Source organism: Schistocerca nitens, chromosome 10 (assembly GCF_023898315.1).
Source record: "Schistocerca nitens isolate TAMUIC-IGC-003100 chromosome 10, iqSchNite1.1, whole genome shotgun sequence".
NCBI lineage: Eukaryota > Metazoa > Arthropoda > Insecta > Orthoptera > Acrididae > Schistocerca > Schistocerca nitens.
In genome coordinates, this window is record NC_064623.1 from 95,107,663 (window position 1) to 95,127,573 (window position 19,911).

Genomic DNA, 19,911 nt, shown 5'->3' on the forward strand with positions numbered 1-19,911 from the left:
GCTGCCTGACGTCCAATAAACGAAATGCAAAGATGTAAAAATGTGACGAAACCACAACCGGCGGTCTGGACTCCATCCGCAGAATACTGTGCTTAGAGCGCCCGGAACGAGAAAGGAACCACTGCCACCAGAGTAGAAGAATCGCCAACCAACGTACAATCATGAAAGCTGTCAAAACTACACGCCTCACCGGACAGCAGCGGCAAGGCAAGGAAACGTACACTGCCGTTAGATACACTAACCCTCAGGGCAGGTAAGTGGGGCGTTAGCGGCCACGAGGCAGGAAAATACCGCTGGTTGAACTTAACAAATAGCAACAAACTGAACACAATAAATAGTAATTAGAAGTCCACGAAAGCTAACGAGATCCGCCTTCCCCAAGCACTCCACTCGCTGTTCTTCGCTTCGGCAACACTACGAGCTGCTACACGAACCCAAGTCACTGGAGAGTCACGAGATCTCACAGTGGTGGAGGTTTCTCTACTTGAATCCAAATGCACTCAGTTTGCAAGATCCGGTTTACGACGAGGTCGTGTAACCTCGTGACCACAGGCCTTTGATCTGACAGTCCATGCGCGCTGCCAGCGTTCCCGGCGTGTTCTCGCACTGCGCGGACCTGGCTCCTCCTGAGTCCCCAACTGAACTGCACACTGATACGACCCAGAAGAACCACGACGTCGCCCCAAAGATAGGGCCACACTTACTACATATCGATAACCGCCGCTGCTGCCACTAGCTGACAGGCAACACTTTCGAAACCGAGTGGCGCCAGTCAACACGAGAAGACAAACAACCGCAACCATGGCAACTAAACGATACGGTCTGGCCTCCAACAGAGGACGGAAACCCACAAACAGCACCAACACGAGCCACAGCACGGCTCAGAGTTAGACAAAAATAAGTGTGCTACAGCTAAACGGACGTTTAGAACCAAGTACGGTAAGAAGTCACCAACAAGGAAGGCCATTTACCACTGGCACCTCCAATTCGTTACGACGTGTTGCGTGTGCCCGTCAAAAAGAAGCGGACGTCCCAGTGTCAGTGAAGTGAATGTGGACCGATTCTTCTACTTCTCGCAGCTGTTGCGGTCTTCTTTTCTAAATAGTGATATCACCTTTGTGACAGTCTTCCTGGAATAGCTTCCTTTCTCCAGCAAATATGAAATAAATGTAGTAATCTCTTTTGTAGTAGGGTGCCTCCATATTGTAGCAGTTCAACGTTTATAACATCCATATCAGTGGCGTTTCTGTTTTTCGTGGAGTAGAAGCCTTCTATTAATCCATCCATACATAAATGGTGTATGCAGCCTATTTCAGTTTCATCCTCTATATCCTCTGCAGAGCCTGTTTTTTCGTACCTCAAGTTCTTATACTGTTCTATCCATTTTGATTGTTGGATGTTATTTATTTGAGCAACTTCTTTTTGTGTTTGATTTAGCAATTTCATTTTCTTATAATCTATCGTTTGCATTCCGTGAATATCATCTTCTGTTACGCTTGTAAACGTATCCCAAGATTCTTGACGAGCTCGTTTTACTGCGTCTGATTTCTTGCATTTCTCTCTTGTTTGTAAATTTGATGCTACTCCTCTGTTGGTTCATTAAGATACTTAAGATAAGTTCGTATAACATTGCTCGAGAACAGCGATCTTTATTGTCATAAAATTATTTAAAAATAGTCTTTATCGCAACCGATGTTAACTTTTGACCGGCATCGGCCTTTTAATTACGTTCCATCATCAGAGTTTGCCCTATACTAACAAAAGTAAAAGTACTATATTACATAGAGAAAGCAGTGATGTAAAAGTATACTCTAAAACGATGTATCATTATCCATCTGGATGACAGCAATGGCGCCTGACCCATAGGGCGGCCTCAGTCACTTAACTGATGCTGACGCTGATGGTTAAGCAGTCATGAGTTGTATAGGGTAGAGGGAGGGCGCTGCAGAGCCCGAGGCATCGTCGCCAGCCAATGGGGAATGGCTTACATAACGTTTTGAGTCTTCGTTTTTAAATATTTAAAAATTGAACTATTCTGCATTTACGTCTACATCTACATTTATACTCCGCAAGCCACCCAACGGTGCGTGGCGGAGTGCACTTTACGTGCCACTGTCATTACCTCCCTTTCCTGTTCCAGTCGCGTATGGTTCGCGGGAAGAACGACTGCCGGAAAGCCTCCGTGTGCGCTCGAATCTCTCTAATTTTACATTCGTGATCTCCTCGGGAGGTATAAGTAGGGGGAAGCAATATATTCGATACCTCATCCAGAAACGCACCCTCTCGAAACCTGGACAGCAAGCTACACCGCGATGCAGAGCGCCTCTCTTGCAGAGTTTGCTAAGCATTTCCGTAACGCTATCATACCAAATAACCCGGTGACGAAACGCGCCGCTCTTCTTTGGATCTTCTCTATCTCCTCTGTCAATCCGACCTGGTACGCATCCCACACTGATGAGCAATACTCAAGTATAGATCGAACGAGTGTTTTGTAAGCCACCTCCTTTGTTGATGGACTACATTTTCTAAGGACTCTCCCAATGAATCTCAACCTGGCACCCGCCTTACCAACAATTAATTTTATATCATCATTCCTCTTCAAATCGTTCCGTACGCATACTCCCACATATTTTACAGAAGTAACTGCTACCAGTGTTTGTTCCGCTATCATATAATCATACAATAAAGGATCCTTCTTTTTATGTATTCGCAATACATTATATCTGTCTATGTTAAGGGTCAGTTCCCACTCCCTGCACCAAGTGCCTATCCGCTGCAGATCTTCCTGCATTTTTCTGCAATTTTCTAATGCTGCAACTTCTCCGTATACTACAGCATCAACCGCGAAAAACCGCATGGAACTTCCGACACTATCTACTAGGTCATTTATATATATTGTGAAAAGCAATGGTCCCATAACACTCCCCTGTGGCACGCCAGAGGTTACTTTAACGTCTCTAGACGCCTCTCCATTGAGACCAACATGTTGTGTTCTGTTTGCTAAAAACTCTTCAATCCAGCCACACACCTGGTCTGATATTCCGTAGGCTCTTACTTTGTTTACCAGGCGACAGTGCGGAACTGTATCGAACGCTTTCCGGAAGTCAAGGAAAATGGCATCTACCTGGGAGCCTGTATCTAATATTTTCTGGGTCTCATGAACAAATAAGGCGAGTTGGGTCTCACACGATCGCTGTTTCCGGAATCCATGTTGATTCCTACAGAGTGAGTTTCCAGAAATGACATTATACGCGAGCAAAAAACATGTTCCAAAATTCTACAACAGATTTGCGCATCTGCCCGACGACCCTTCTTGAAAACTGGAATTACCTGTGCTCTTTTCCAATCATTTGGAACCTTCCGTTCCTCTAGAGACTTGCGGCACACGGCTGTTAGAAGTGGGGCGATTACTAGGTGCATTAACTATTTCATTTATGGTTCATAATCTATGCTACAGCTGCGGTAAGAAATTCAACAACTGTTCTCTGCTTGGAAGCCATCTCCGTTATAGATACCATTTTGAAGTGTAGGTACAGCGCCGTTACATACCACAGCTTCATGAAGCGATAGCGGCTGAAGCAGGAATATTCCGCGACGTCCCACAACAAATTCCGCAGTTTTTAAATCGAAACTGGTCGAGAAAATAAAAGTGTTGTATTGGTTATTGAACGCCCCTCGTATTTTACGTACATAAAAAGGTTAACTTTGAATCCCTGGATCTCGCTAACGGATCATGATATCGAAAAAGTTTCGACGTTCACCGAGAACATGCAGGACAGTCGACATGTTGTCCAATACTGGTTCCCCACGAAATGTCAGATGTACAATGCGATGCTTTTACATCTGCCATTTCGTGGTAAGCCAATATTTTTCTTAATTTATGGCCAACTTTGAGATTGAAAACATGTTAAGTGTCCTGCAATATACACTACTGGCCATTAAAATTGCTACACCAAGAAGAAATGCAGATGATAAACGGGTATTCATTGGACAAATATATTATACCAGAACTAACATGTGATTACATTTTCACGCACTTTGGGTGCATAGATCCTGAGAAATCAGTACTCAGAACAACCACCTCTGGCCGTAATAACGGCCTTGATACGCCTGGGCATTGAGTCAAACAGGTACAGCTGCCCATGCAGCTTCAACACGATACCACAGTTCATCAAGAGTAGTGACTGGCGTATTGTGACGAGCCAGTTGCTCGGCCACTGTTGACCAGACGTTTTCAATTGGTGAGAGATCTGGAGAATGTGCTGGCCAGGGCGCAGTCGAACATTTTCTGTATCCAGAAAGGCCCGTACAGGACCTGCAACATGCGGTCGTGCGTTATCCTCCTGAAATGTAGGGTTTCGCAGGGATCGAATGAAGGGTAGAGCCACGGGTCGTAACACTTCCACTGTCAAAGTGCCGTCAATGCGAACGAGAGGTGACCGAGACGTGTAACCAATGGCACCCCATACCATCACGCCGGGTGATACGCCAGTATGGCGATGACGAATACACGCTTCCAATGTGCGTTCACCGCGATGTCGCCACACACGGATGCGACCATCATGATGCTGTAAACAGAACCTGGATTCATCCGAAAAAAATTACGTTTTGCCATTCGTGCACCTAGGTTGGTCGTCGAGTACACCATCGCAGGCGCTCCTGTCTGTGATGCAGCGTCGAGGGTAACCGCTGCCATGGTCTCCGAGCTGATAGTCCATGCTGCTGCAAACGTCGTCGAACTGTTCGTGCAGGTGGTTGTTGTCTTGCAAACGTCCCCATCTGTTGACTCAGGGATCGAAACGTGGGTGCACGATCCGTTACAGCCGTGCGTATAAGATGCTTGTCATCTCGACTGCTAGTTATAGGAGGCCGTTGGGATCCAGCACGGCGTTCCGTATTACCCTCCTGAACCCACAGATTCCATATTCTGCTAACAGTCATTGGATCTCGACGAACGCGAGCAGCAATGTCGCGATACGATAAACCGCAATCGCGATAGACTACAATCCGACCTTAATCAAAGTCGAAATCGTGATGGTATGAATTTCTCCTCCTTACACGAGGCATCACAACAACGTTTCACCAGGATACGCCGGCCAACTGCTGTTTGTGTATTAGAAATCGGTTGAAAACTTTCCTCGTGTCAGCACGTTGTAGGTGTCGCCACCGGCGCCAACCTTGTGTGAATTCTCTGAAAAGCTAATCATTAGTATATCACAGCATCTCCTTCCTGTCGGTTAAATTTCGCGTCTGTAGCACGTCATCTTCGTGGTGTAGCAATTTTAATGGCCAGTAGTGTATGTTAAGGCCATAAAATCATACTTGAAAATGGCATAAAAGGTCGATAACTGGGTTGTATTTAAATAAACTATAAAACAGTCAAATCGCGGTGAGTTCTTTTACAAAATACTGTATGACTGTTGCTCAGCAACATCAAAAATCGAATTGTTGAAGCTGTTGATTCAAGAAACAGGCACCTGTTGATTCGTGTGTAGAATGAAATGGACTACCGTTTCGATGTTTCTCGAACAACGCATGATGCTCATATCGATTGTATTGTTTATAGTGGGTTTAAAACAAATTGCGATTTTTGAAAGTTTATTACGCAGCGAGTGGAGGGAAGTGTAGTTGCGAGTGTGCTGAGCGCATCAGCAGGTGACCGCAGTAAGGTCAGGCCGAGGAGGCGCGGCGCTTGGCTGGGTGCAGAGCAAGTCGGCTGGTCAGCGAGCTTTTAAAGAAACTATTCGGCAATAAACTTTCATTCTCGCACATCTTATAGTTTAATTAGTCAGCTTCATGCTGAACCGCCTAGCATTTCGTTAATGGCCATAGTTATTGCGATATTTCGATAGTATGTAAATTGCTGCAAGAAATTCGTAGTTTGCGAAGAAAAATAGGTATCGTTTGAATATGTTTTGTGCGTGTTAGGTTACTTGTTGCTGCGTATTAAATGAACTATTCTTTTAACTTGGATGGATATCGCTGTTTCTAATCTCGAGAAAATGGAGTTTATGTACAACGCTCCGTCATGAACTGGTGAGTCAGTGAATACTAGAATGAAATATTCATAAATTCCTCGTATCTTATAGATGGTTTGAGATATCGAAACACGATTTTGCTAAATGACAGCGTGCAGAGACAAGAGTGTTTTGCCATATGATTAATATGCAACACTTCCATGTCTACCGCTACTACAGCTTTTTTTCAGTGAAATAATGTAGTTATTGAGGGCCATCGATAGAATGTAATTATTGAGGGCCATCGATAGCTGATGAAACGAGAACTTCTGTGGGTTTTGTAACAATACAAGTGAAGAAGTTACAAGTTTGTTTTTATACTGACAATGAACTGTTCATAAACTATTGACCTGACTTGCACTCAGTTGTTACTTTAATATTACACTATTTCAGGATTCTGTCGGAATTTCAAGTGAATTAGAATGTTAGTGAGATGAATATTTCTAAACTCTTTTGTGTTTTGACAAAAAAAAGCAGGTTTTGACATGGCAACAAGAGAAGCTACGTATTCCTCAAAACTCGTCACAGTTCTTCATGAATTAATGTCTCCTTAAGTACCTTCTTGGTATGGCTGACAAATCAAGATCATTCCTGTCGTGTAACATATACAGTGGCTCCTTTTGTCGGAGGAAGCCGGATTAAACTATTTACTATATCGTGAGCCAGTTCGTCGACCTGATAGCGCGAAGTTTTGGCTTCTACAGCGCTACAAGTTCTATTAACTTTGCCTTATACAGCTGCAACTTTATCTCATGGAACATTTTTTTGTACCTGAAGCAAAATATCCGCTTTCCTGCACTGCATTTTGGAGCTTTATGCATCAAAACAGTGTGTATGGCGTTTTGTCCTTCAGTACTGTCGAATTCCGAGGAACGTTTTGCAGCACGACGTTCTTCCCAGCCGGTGAACCTGTTCTTGGACGACACTTTTATTGCAAATCCCGTATTCACATGTGCTGCACTGTTGTTATTAATGCAACGCCAACACAAAACACTTGTTCATAGTACCTGACGGTTAGTTGTTATTAATGCAACGCCAACACAAAACACTTGCTCATAGTACCTGACGGCTACAGAACACTTCAACGCCAGAAGATACGACTTTACTGTTATGTATGAGGCGGAAGTAGGTGCCTCCTGGAAAAGGGTGACCTGGCTGAGGCATGCAATTTGACTCTTGGTCTGATCACCATGGTTGGCCACTAATGGCACGCGAACGTCGATCTTGACTTTGTACAATAATATTTAAAAGGGAGGAGACTGGAAACTAGGTTTAAGGAACATGTTGCTCTAGAAAGAAAAGACGCAGCAGAGAAATCAAGTCTGGCTACACATTTATTGTCAGATTGCCAATGTTAACGTCAAATGTAAGGTTGCTACATAGAGGCGAGAAGGGTGGATTCCTCTATCTTCTTGAGGAGATGGAGATCTTTTGCCACCAAGGAAATGCTAAGTGTAATCTGATCAATGATCAGGTCATAATAAAAAGTGCCTACTTGAAGGCAGTGAAAAATTCGACCCAGGGGTCTCAAAGACCAGTCGCGACCTCACGCCATTATGTAGCAGCCACTTGCATAAGATCTAAACGAGTACCACTTTCATAACACTATTTTTACATGCCTTATTGCATTAGAATAACACACAATGAGGGTAACTATTAGCAACAATTAATACGTAAAACTGTCATTTTTCAAAATAAGTGTTCAAAAGATCACGCTTTATCATATTGTTCTTATTTCTCGGCCACTAAGTGCGACATATTGAAATGATGCTTACAAGCACTACTAGCGCCAACAAAGTGCATTTTATAAATAAAGTTCGCGTTATATCTTTTGTCAAGTAACAACTAATTAAGTTAAGACAGGTCCCAACACGACAAAATATGCAATACTTCCTATAACTTACTTTACGTAGCCATATCAATTTTATAAATAATTTTAGCCCATGAGGCGTAAACCGTCACTGTTAACGTGCTATAGTAATTTTAAACATCTAGCACATTACAGACATGAGAAAAAGTAAGAATTGTAATTTTACATAGTTTTACTCATAATAATTTCATGTTACTACTTAGTTACTATACAACATAAATATTACAAAATATGTCATCAAAACTGTAAACTTCAGGCGCAGCTCATAGAGGGCGCCATACGCAAAACCGATTTGTACTGTGAAACCAACATAAAATTTTACGACAGTAATGGTTGAACTGTGTAAGCATTCACTTGAGCACGAACAACTGCTACAATTCCGCACTGGTATGTAATGTTAACATTAAAAGACAACGATGTGATGGACTTATAACTTTTGTAAATCACATTGTAATATATACTCTTGTATTTGTTTTAGCATTGATAATGACCTTACACAGGTCGAAATCTGATCTGCGTTGCGACTATAAATGTTATATTAAAGCAACTTAATTCTACGACTGATTGCTGCTCTATCTAACCCAATTTACAAGTGCAGTTATAGACTGAACTGCAAATACTTCTTTACAATTCTGATTGCTTCACACATATAGATCAATTGTCAACGCATAAACTGTATGTGGCGCCTGGCTAGGTCGTAGCTACTGACTTAGCTGAAGGCTGTGCTAATTAGTGTTTCTGCAGTTGAGATCTCTGAAGCTATAACAAGTGAACCATTCCTATTAAAGCCGGCTGTAGAACTGGCCAGTGCGCTAGCTTGTCTCGTAAGACCAGCCGAGTGGCGGCGTTCGGTCTGCTAGCGTCGACAGTGGCGACTCGCGGGTCCGATGTGTACTGACGGACAGCGACCGATTTGAAGACTACAACCTAGCAAGTATGGTGCCTTGCGGTGACACCACATTTACTACGAGAGCTGACGAACGTTGATGCATGTAGTACGTGACACCACGTGGTACTGTTTACTCGTGGTGTGGGAACAGGGGCGCTGTACCAGCTGAACCGCTAGCGGCTTGGTAGGAAAAGCCGGCTCGCCGCTGGTGTTGCCTGGCAACGGCGCCACGTCGCCCTCCGGTCGTCAAACGTCAAAACTCGCAACTAATTTTAACCGCACTATATTTCTGCGCGAACGTTAAAACTTTAAACCTTTCTCTATCCAGTAAGATGCATAATGTGTTTCTGTCTTTGACTCTTTGTAATAAACAATTAAAATCAGTTTTTTCTTCTTGAATCATCCCCCTAGATACACACTGTTGTGTTGGCAGAAGAGCCAACATCGTGTTACTAGAGGAAGCTGAAATGCACGCATTTTAGCTCACGCAGGCTGGAATGAGGAGGGAACAACAATACTGACGTGAGGTCTGGAACATGACAAGGAATTAGAATTCAGAAAGCGGACGTAATTAGTTTGATACTTAACTTTAATCCATTAATGATGAACGTCGCTCTTGACGGTACATGATTCACAATATTATCTGTTCAGAATACATTCATAGAACATGGCGCCTTGCTAGATCGTAGCAAATTACGTAGCTGAAGGCTATGCTAAACTGTCGTCTCTGCAAATGAGAGCGTATGTAGACAGTGAACTATTGCTAGCAAAGTCGGCTGTACAACTGGGGCGAGTGCTAGGGAGTCTCTCTAGACTAGACCTGCTGTGTGGCGGCGCTCGGTCTGCAATGACTGATAGTGGCGACACGCGGGTCCGACGTATACTAACGGACCGCGACCGATTTAAAGGCTACCACCTAGCAAGTGCGGTGTCTGGCTGTGACGCCACACACACAGTAAGTAAAAATTTGTAATTTGATATACATCATGATGTTGCAGTCTTAATGGATAGCAATGTAGTGGTAAGTTGTGTGTGCTTGTCTTGCAGTCGCTTGCGGAGCTTTGGTAGTTACAGGGTGACAATTATTGAGCTATACGAAATAAAATGCTCATAACTTCTTAACGGTTTGCGTTGGGACGTTCAAACTGCACGGTTGGCCGTGGGGCATGATGGGAATTAGTATGGTTTGGTTTGGCGACGAAGCCCACTTTCATTTGGATGGGCTCATCAGTAAGCAAAATTGATGGCTTTGGGGACTGAGAATCCGCATTTCACGATCGAGAAGTCTCTTCACCCTCAACGCGTGACTGTGTGGTGTGCAATGTCCAGTCACGGAATAATCAATGTGATATTCCTCGATGGCACGGTGTCTACCGAACAGTATGTGAAGGTTTTGGAAGATGATTCCATCCCCATTATCCAAAGTGACGCTGATTTCGACAAGATGAAATTCATGCAAGACGGAGCTCGACCCCATCGAAGCAGGAGAGTGTTTGATGTCCTGGAGGAACACTTTGGGGATCGCATTCTGGCTCTAGGGTATCCAGAGGCCACTGGCATGGGCCACCATATTCTCCGGATCTAAACACACGCGACTCCCTTTTGTGGGTCCATATTAAAGACAAGGCGTCCGCAGCTCGTGGCCCTGCGGTAGCGTTCTCGCTTCCGGCGCACGGGGTCCCGGGTTCGAATCCCGGTGGGTCAGGGATTTTCTCTGCCTCGAGATGACTGGGTGTTGTGTGTTCTTTATCATCATTTCATCCTCATTCACTCGCAAGTCGCCGTAGTGGCGTTAAAGAACTTGTGGAGCGGCGGCCGAACCGCCCCGCGAGGGGTCTCCCAGCCACCAATGCCATACGCTCATTATTATTTCATTTTTCATTTCATTCAAAGACAAGGTGTACAGCAATAGCCCCAAAAACATTGCTGGCAAGGGAACCTCCCCATCACAGCCCCCTCAGATTTAGTTATAAGTTGGTACAGTGAATAGGCCTTGAAAAACTGAACACAGATCAATCGAGAAAACAGGAAGAAGTTGTGTGGAACTACGAAAAAAATAAGCAAAATATACAAACTGAGTAGTCCACGTGCAGGATAGGCAACATGAAGGATAACGTGAGCTGAGGAGCGCCGTGGTCCCGTGGTTAGCGTGAGCAGTTACGGAAAGAGAGGTCCTTGGTTCAAGTCTACCCTCCAGTGAAAAGTTTAGTTTTTTGTTTTCAGACAATTATCAAACTTCAGGCACTCACACATAATCAACTACGCTCTCCAAAACTCCAGGACATGTTCAGATTTACTTGGACATATGCAGGATTTGACGGTCTACACGCGGAAAAAATTGAAAACGTTAAAAACGTATGTTTTGACAGAGCACAGGGAAAACTGTGCGACTGTGAAACTGTTGCATTCATCTGTTGCAGTTTATGTGACAAACTCTTATGTTTTCATCACTTTTTTGGGAGTGATTATCACATCCACAAGAAAACCTAAATCGGGCGAGGTAGAAGAATCTTTTTACCCTTTCGCCAAGTGTACAAGTTAGGTGGGTCGACAACATATTCCTGTCACGTGAAGCACATGCCGTCACCAGTGTCGTATAGAATATATCAGACGTGTTTTCCTGTGGAGGAATCGGTTGACCTATGACCTTGCGATCAAATGTTTTCGGTTCCCCTGGGAGAGGCACGTCCTTTCGTCTACTATTCGCGCGGTTTTTGCGGTGCGGTCGCAAAACACAGACACTAAACTTATTACAGTGAACAGAGACGTCAATGAACGAATGGACAGATCATAACTTTGCGAAAATAAAGAAATTGAAATTTTAACTCGAAGGAAGACTCGAACCCAGGACCTCTCCTTCCGCAGGTGCTCACGCTAACCACGGGACCACGGCGCCTCTGACCTGATATTGTCCGTGATATTGCCTATGCTCCGCATGCACTACTCAGTTTGTATATTTTGCTTATTTTTTTCATAGTTCCATACAACTTCTTCCTGTTTTCTCTATTGATCTGTGTTCAGTTTTTCAAGGCCTATCCACTGTGCCAACTTATAACTAAATCTGAGGGGGGTGCGATGGGGAGGTTCCCTTGTGAGAGGAAAACAGCGATTCAGCAGGTCATCGACAGAATCGATGTTCCGACACTTCAGCGGGTCATGCAGAATTACCCCTATTCGTTTGCGCCACATCATCGCCAATGATGGCAGCCATATCGAACATGTCATAGCCTAAATCCGAATATCTGTACTGACGTTTATGTGTTGAATAAAGTGTGTGCGTGCCGTAGTTTATAACTGAAGTAGGTTTTTTTTCATGTAATTCAATAATTTGTCGTCCTGTATTACCAGTTACATCACAAACTTAGGCTCGTTGCCAATGACGAGTGCTGAAGACGATGGACACGATGCGCACTCGATTCGAGTTGTCTGCTGGGCTGAATGTGTGCGTGTGTTGTGTTTCAGGGCTGGATGACGTGGGCACGTCGCGCAACTGCAGCATCGGCCGGGTAACGGTGAACCCGTGCAGGGAGGCGGCCCAGAACAAACCCTGCAGGCTGGCCAAGGGCCGCAGCGCTGGCATCTCCTTCACCTACACTCCAGGTCAGTGGCAACCACAACTCTCTGACCCTTTCTCTACCACTCAGTCACATGTATCCTGCATTGGCTTATCACTGAAGTAGTGGGAATTTATTGCATGTTATTGCTATGTATTACTGTCTCACTAGTAAAAGGAACCTCGCTAATGGTTGATTGCTTGGTTCAACTTAGGTGGAGGGGGGGGGGGGGGGGAACCAAATAAGTCATCGGTCCCATCGCATTAGGGAAAGATAGGGAAGAAAGTCGGCATTTCCCTTCCAAAGGAACCATCCCTGCATTTGCCTGAAGTGATTTAAGAGAATCATGAAAAACCTAAATCGGGATGGCTGGACGCGGGTTTGAACCGTCGTCCTTCCGAATGCGAGTACAGTGTGCTAACCATTGCGCCACCTTGCTCGGTCCCGCTAATGTTTTACAGACTTCTAATTCAATGAAGCGCCAAAGAAACTGATATAGGTATTCAAATACAGAGATATGTAAACAGTCTATATAAGACAACAAGTGTCTGGCGCAGATCGGTTAATTGGCAGGCTATCAAGATTTAAGTGCGTTTGAGCATGGTGTTATAGCCGGTGCACGAGCGATGAGACACAGCATCTCCGAGGCAGCGATGAAGTGAGGATTTTTCCTGTGCGACCGTTTCACGAGTGTATCGTGAGTATCAGGAATCCGGTGAAACATCAGACCTCAGTCATCACTGTGGCCAGGAAAAGATCCTGCAAAAAAGGGACCAACGATGGCTGAAGAGAATTGTTAACGTGACAAAAGTGCAACCCTTCCGCAAATTGCTGCAGATTTCAGTGCTGGACCATCAACAAGTGTCAGCGTGAGAACCATTCAACGAAACATCATTGATATGTGCTTTCGGAGCCGAACGCCCAATCGTGTACTGTTGATGAGTGCACGACACAAAGACTTACGCCTCGCCTCGACTTACGCGACATTGCACTGTTGATGACTGGAAATATGTTGCCTGGCGAACGAGTCTCGTTTCAAATTGTATCGAGCGGATGGACATGTACAGGTGTGGAGACAGCCTCATGAATCCATGGACCCTGCATGTCAGCAGTCAGCAGAGACTGTTCAAGCTGGTCGAGGCTCTGTAATGGAGTGGGGCGTGTGCAGTTGGAGTGATATGGGACCCCTGGTACTTTTAGATACCTATCTGACAGGTGACAAGCACGTAAGCATCCCGTCTCATCACCTGCATCCATTGATGTCCATCGGACGCGGGCAATTCCAGCAGGACAATGCGACACCCCCACACGTCCAGAATTGCTGCAGAGTGGCTCCAGAAACACTCTTTTTAGTTTAAGCGCGTCCATTGGCCACAAACTGCCCAGACATGAACATTATTGAGCATATCTGGGATGCCTTGCAACGTGCTGTTTCCAAAGAGATCTCCACCCCCTCGTACTCTTACGGGTTTATGGACAAACCTGCAGGATTCTTGGTGTCAGTTCTCACCAGCGCAACTTCAGACATTAGTCGAGTCCATGTCACGTCGTGTTGCGGCACTTCTGCGTGCTCACGGGGCCCTATACGATATTAGGCAGGTGTACCAGTTTCTTTGGCTCTTCAGTGTATTACACCTTCCACCAGTAGATCAAGCAGTGTTCAAGTTTCATTGTTAATCCTGTGGCCTGCTCCGCTCCATATTATCGCATCGAATTACACTGCTTAACGGAATTGAAGGATCAGTTTTACAAAACCCGGCAACAGTCTCCCATTGCAACGTTTTAAATTATGAAATGATAATTAAATCAAGACCCTAATCTGCCGACAGGCGTTGATATACTGCAACGGGCAAAGCTGAAAATGTGTGCCCTGACCGGCACTCGAAGCCGGGATCTCCTGCTTACATGGCAGACGCTCTGTCCATCTGAGCCACCGAGGCCACAGAGGATAGTGCGAGTGCAGGGATTTATCCGTTGCACGCTCCCCGTGAGACCCACATTCCCAACTTACTGTCCACACACTACATTCGTAGTGCCCCTGCCCATTACACTCATCACTCGTGGCAGACAATCTTACCAAGTCCCGTAAGAGTTCGGGCAATGTGTATGTATCTGCACAGAAGAAGGTCAATGGACAATTAGCCTTAACTATATGAAGATGGTATATGTTCTTTCGGACATGTTCGAAATAACAGATACCATCGGTTACCGTGCAACTCTCTAGAATGAAATGATAATTAAATCAATGAGTGTAATGGGCAGGGACACTACGAATGTAGTGTGTGGACATTAAGTTGGGAATGTGGGTCTCACGGGGAGCGTGCAACGGATAAATCCCTGCACTCGTACTATCTTCTGTGTCCTCGCTGGCTCAGATGGATAGAGCATCTGCCATGTAAGCAGGAGATCCCGTGTTCAAGGTAGGCAGCTCGTGGTCGTGCGGTAGCGTTCTCGCTTCCCACGCCCGAGTTCCCGGGTTCGATTCCCGGCGGGGTCAGGGATTTTCTCTGCCTCGTGATGACTGGGTGTTGTGTGATGTCCTTAGGTTAGTTAGGTTTAAGTAGTTCTAAGTTCTAGGGGACTGATGACCATAGATGTTAAGTCCCATAGTGCTCAGAGCCATTTGAACCATTTTTTTGAACCGGGTTCAAGTCCCAGTTGGGGCACACATTTTCAACTGTGCCCGTTGATGTATATCAACGCCTGTCGTCAGCTTAAGGTCTTGATTTAATTATCATTTCATTCTAGAGAGCGGCACGGTGACCGATGGTATCTGTTCTTTCGGTCGGACATGTTCGAAAGAACAGATACCATCTTCATATATTTTAAATTTTGCTCAAAGGTGCCAACAACCGTAGTCTGTGACGATGAAAAAGCGTGGCGCCTTGCGCTGTCACCTTCTGCCTCGGCGACACTCCAAACATCAAGGTGTCGACACATGCAGGAAAAGGGTCACAGCTCAGTAGTCCACGTGACGTGTAAGGTGTGTTGATGATGTCACATTAACAGCAAATTTTACCAAAAATCTGCACAACGCCACTCTGGACGTATCACACGATGGGAAGCTCGTCACATTCTCTCTTACCCACATTTCACCCCTTCTTTTGACGCCTCTTCGATGGATATCTGAACTTTGACGCCCAGCACTGAAATCACGCGGTTTTTTTAGGGGTGTCCCAGGAAAATATTTCAGGCATATCGACATGAAGAGGCCTCAGAGGATGGCATAACGGGCGTGAAAGAAACCACCCCTTTCGTTAGGTCGTTGATTCCCACACATTTCGCGGTCTCAAACGATAGTTCGCAGTGTGATGAGCAACTGGACGACGATCATCTTTGATACTGCTGACACATCCTGGTGATCCCACCCCTGTGGTGTGCAGTACGACAGCAACGGTTCAAAACCATTTGACGAAATTTGAATGTGATCAGAAGCAGCAAAGGGTGCATATGATTTCTCAGCCCTCTTGCGCCCTCCTATGCCGTGTTCACAGAGAGGGGTGGGGAGGGGGGAAGGCGTGACATTGACGAATGAGTAAATAAAATAACAAAGGGCCACTAACAGCTCCCCCAGTTCGACTAAATATTCGGTGATTTCTGCCACCTGCAGTGCGACAGCAATTTTTCTCTCTTTTAGAAATTGGGTCCACTAGGGATGGTTCGAAACCGTTCAACGAAATTTGAAGATGATCCGAAGCAGCAAGGGAAACATACCATTTCTCAGCCATCTTGCGCCCTCCTATGGCGAGGTCTCAGCGGGGGTGGGGAGATGGGGGGAGGCATGACATTGACAAATGAGTAAATAAAATGGCAGAAGGTCACTAACAGCCCCCTCTCACATGGTTCGACAAAATAGTCAATGACACCTGCCATCCTTTACTGAGAATTTTAAAAATGTGGGTTTAGAGACACAATCTGCGAAGTAGTCATAGGATCAATTATCCAAAATGACAGTCACAATCGCATTATTTACTTTGCCGCCAACCGGTTTCAACCCGCGATGGGGTCATCTTCAGGGCAATTTACACCATTGGGTCGCAGTTACCAACCGTGCACAGGCAGGGTGACGACTCCAGCGATCGACCAAATGGTGTAAATTGGCCTGAAGATGACCCTATCGCGGGTTGAAACCGGTTGGCGGCAAAGTAAATAGTGCGATTGTGACTGTCATTTTGAATAATTGATTATAAGTAAATTAATCGCTGTTTATCTCCATACAACTATGTTGTCTAAAAAAAGTAGTCATAGGGGCCTGCAGGCAGGCAACTGGAATCGTAGTGGCGTCAAGAGGTTGCATGCCTGCAGGCATGTGCGACTACTGCACAGGTTGTCTCTCTCAATTTACATTTTTAAAAATCTCAATAAAGGTGGGCGTGTCCCAGCAAGGGTTTGCCGATCTTAGGTGTCTTTGAGAGCCCCTTTGCCATTTTATTCATTCATTTGTCAATATCGCACTTCTCCATGATCACGCCACAGGAGGGTGCGAATAAGAGGGCTGAGAAAGGATATGCACTCTCTGCTGCTTCGGATCACGCTCTAATTTCTTTCAATGGTTTTAAGCAGTCTCTATTGGTTACAAGCTGTACACCACAACAAAAACTGCAGTTGCACTGCACACCAACGGTGGAGTCCGCGTTTAGTGGGGTTGCTAGCCCACTTCGAGAAGGGCTGACCTGTCTAAGAGGTGTTGGCAGTCTCAAAGGTTGTCAAGCACATTGTCTTGATACTCATCACGTCCCAGGGGAAGGAATGGTTTCATTGACGCCCTTTCTACCAAACCCTAAGGCCATTTCGTGCCGATTCTGAATGGGCAGGCTTGTCACAAGTTATGGAAATCAGGGAATTTCAAACGTATGAGAGAAATAAGCGAAATTTGAAAAAAAAAACATTGGAAAAATCTCGTTTTGGTTTGAGTAGCATGAAACTGTTTGTTTACTGAGATCTCATGCTCCGCCCCTACTTGCTGCTAGCCTGGCAGCTGCCGATGAGAGGCAGGGGGGCGTGAGGAGTGGTTTGTTTGGATCTGGGTCTCAGAGCTTGTTGACGCAGCAGCCGGAGACACAATGGTCGTCTGTGCATGAGTTGTGTCTGACTGACTGTGTGAATGTGTGCGCTCTTGTTTTCTGACAAAGCCTATGGCCAAAAATTTAGTTGTGAGAGTGTGATTGTCTTTCCTATGTCCTTGCCTGTGGCTCACCGATTATCTTTACGGTGATCTGCTACCTTTCCTTATACACTACTGGCCACTAAAATTGCTGCACCAAGAAGAAATGCAGTTGATAAACGGGTATTCATTGGACAAATATATTATACTAGAACTGACATGTGATTACATTTTCACGCAATTTGGGTGCATAGATCCTGAGACATCAGAACCCGGAACAACTACCTCTGGCCGTAATAACGGCCTTGATACGCCTGGGCATTGAGTGAAACAGAGCTTGGATGGCGTGTACAGGTACAGCTGCCCATGCAGCTTCAACACGATACCACAGTTCATCAAGAGTAGTGACTGGCGTATTGTGACGAGCCAGTTGTTCGGCCACCATTGACCAGACGTTTTCAGTTGGTGAGGGATCTGGAGAATGTGCTGGCCAGGGCAGCAGTCGAACATTTTCTGTATCCAGAAAGGCCCGTACAGGACCTGCAACATGCGGTCGTGCGTTATCCTGCTGAAATGTAGGGTTTCGCAGGGATCGAATGAAGGGTAGAGCCACGGGTCGTAACACGTCCACTGTTCAAAGTGCCGTCAATGCGAACGAGAGGTGACCGAGACGTGTAACCAATGGCACCCCATACCATCACGCCGGGTGATACGCCAGTATGCCGATGACGAATACACGCTTCCAATGTGCGTTGACCGCGATGTCGCCAAACACGGATGTGGCTATCATGATGCTGTAAACAGAACCTGGATTCATCCGTAAAAATGACGTTTTGCCATTCGTGCACCCAGGTTCGTCGTTGAGTACACCATCGCAGGCGATCCGTTCTGTGATGCAGCGTCAAGGGTAACCGCAGTCATGGTCTCCGAGCTGATAGTCCATGCTGCTGCAAACGTCGTCGAACTGTTCGTGCAGATGATCCCCCATCTGTTGACTGAGGGATCGAGATGTGACTGCACGATCCGTTACAGCCATGCAGATCTCGACTGCTAGTGATACGAGGCCGTTGGGATCCAGCACGGCGTTCCGTATTACCCTCCTGAACCCACCGATTCCATATTCTGCTAACAGTCATTGGATCTCGACCAACGCGAGCAGCAATGTCGCGATACGATAAACCGCAATCGAAATAGGCTGCAATCCGACCTTTATCAAAGTCGGAAACGTGATGGTACGCATTTCTCCTCCTTACACGAGGCATCACAACAACGTTTCCGCTGGCAACGCCGGCCAACTGCTGTTTGTGTATGAGAAATTGGTTGGAAACTTTCCTCATGCCATCACGTTGTAGATGTCGCCACCGGCGCCAATCTTGTGTGAATTCTCTGAAAAGCTAATCATTTGTATATCACAGCATCTTCTACCTGTCGATTAAATTTCGCGTCTGTAGCACGTCATCTCCGTGGTGTAGCAATTTTAATGGCCAGTAGTGTAAGTACTGATTCTCAGAGTAGTTGTGCCAGTTATCGTTTGCACGAATTGATCAACGCGGTCTCATTTCATGAACATGATGTCTGTGACACGTGAATAGCTGGCCACACGACTGGACTTCCACGATTAGCCAAAACCGCAGGCCATTTCTGTGGGTGTCTCTAACGGATCGGGCCTGCCGATCTGAACTCATAGTTTCCCAATAATGTGTGGGCCCTGCCTGTCGGATCTAGTCTCACCGATCTGCCCGCAGGCTGGGTTTGTCTGTGTGTGGCGTAATGCGGCGGATTTTCATGGTTTATCTGTGGACGCGGGATTGTGGTGCTCTTCGGCAGGCCAGAGCACACGGCGATGGACTTTAGAAATTGCGACTGTCTCACCGCAAGTACACTATGTGATCAGAAGTATCCATACACCTGCCTGAAAATTACTTACAAGTTCGTGACGCCCTCCATCGGTAATTCTGGAAATCAATATTGTGTTGGCCCACCCTTAGCCTTGATAACAGCTTCCACTCTCGCAGGCATGCGTTCAATCAGGCGCTGCAAGGTTTCTTGGGGAATGGCAGTCCATCCTTCACGGAGTGCCGCACTGAGGAGAGGTATCGACGTCGGTCGGTGAGATCTGGCACGAAGTTGGCGTCCCAAAACGTCCCAAAGGTGTTCTGTAGGATTCAGATCAGAACTCTGTGCAGGGCATTACAGGGATGTTATTGTCGTGTAACTACTCCACCACAGGCCGTACATTATGAACAGGTGTTCTATCGTGTTGAAAGATGCAATCGCCATCCCCGAATTGCTCTTCAACAGTATGAAGGAAGTAGGTGCTTAAAACATCAATGTAGGCCTGTGCTGTGATAGTAGCACGCAAAACAAGTGGTGCAAGCCCACTCCATGAGAAACACGACCACACTATAACACCACCACCTCCGAATTTTACTGTTGGCACTACACACGCTGGCAGATGACGTTCACCGGGCATTCGC

The 19,911-nt window shown here is 45.8% G+C and overlaps 1 protein-coding gene across 1 annotated transcript in view; it reads left to right on the top strand.

The window, feature by feature from the left end:
* The window catches only part of LOC126210072 (MD-2-related lipid-recognition protein-like), an 84,518-nt gene that overhangs the window by 39,091 nt on the left and 25,516 nt on the right, over positions 1–19,911 (top strand). The window contains exon 2 of the mRNA XM_049939194.1: positions 12,239–12,376. Coding sequence (XP_049795151.1) covers positions 12,239–12,376 — 138 coding nt within the window. The remainder of the gene's footprint in view (positions 1–12,238; positions 12,377–19,911) is intronic.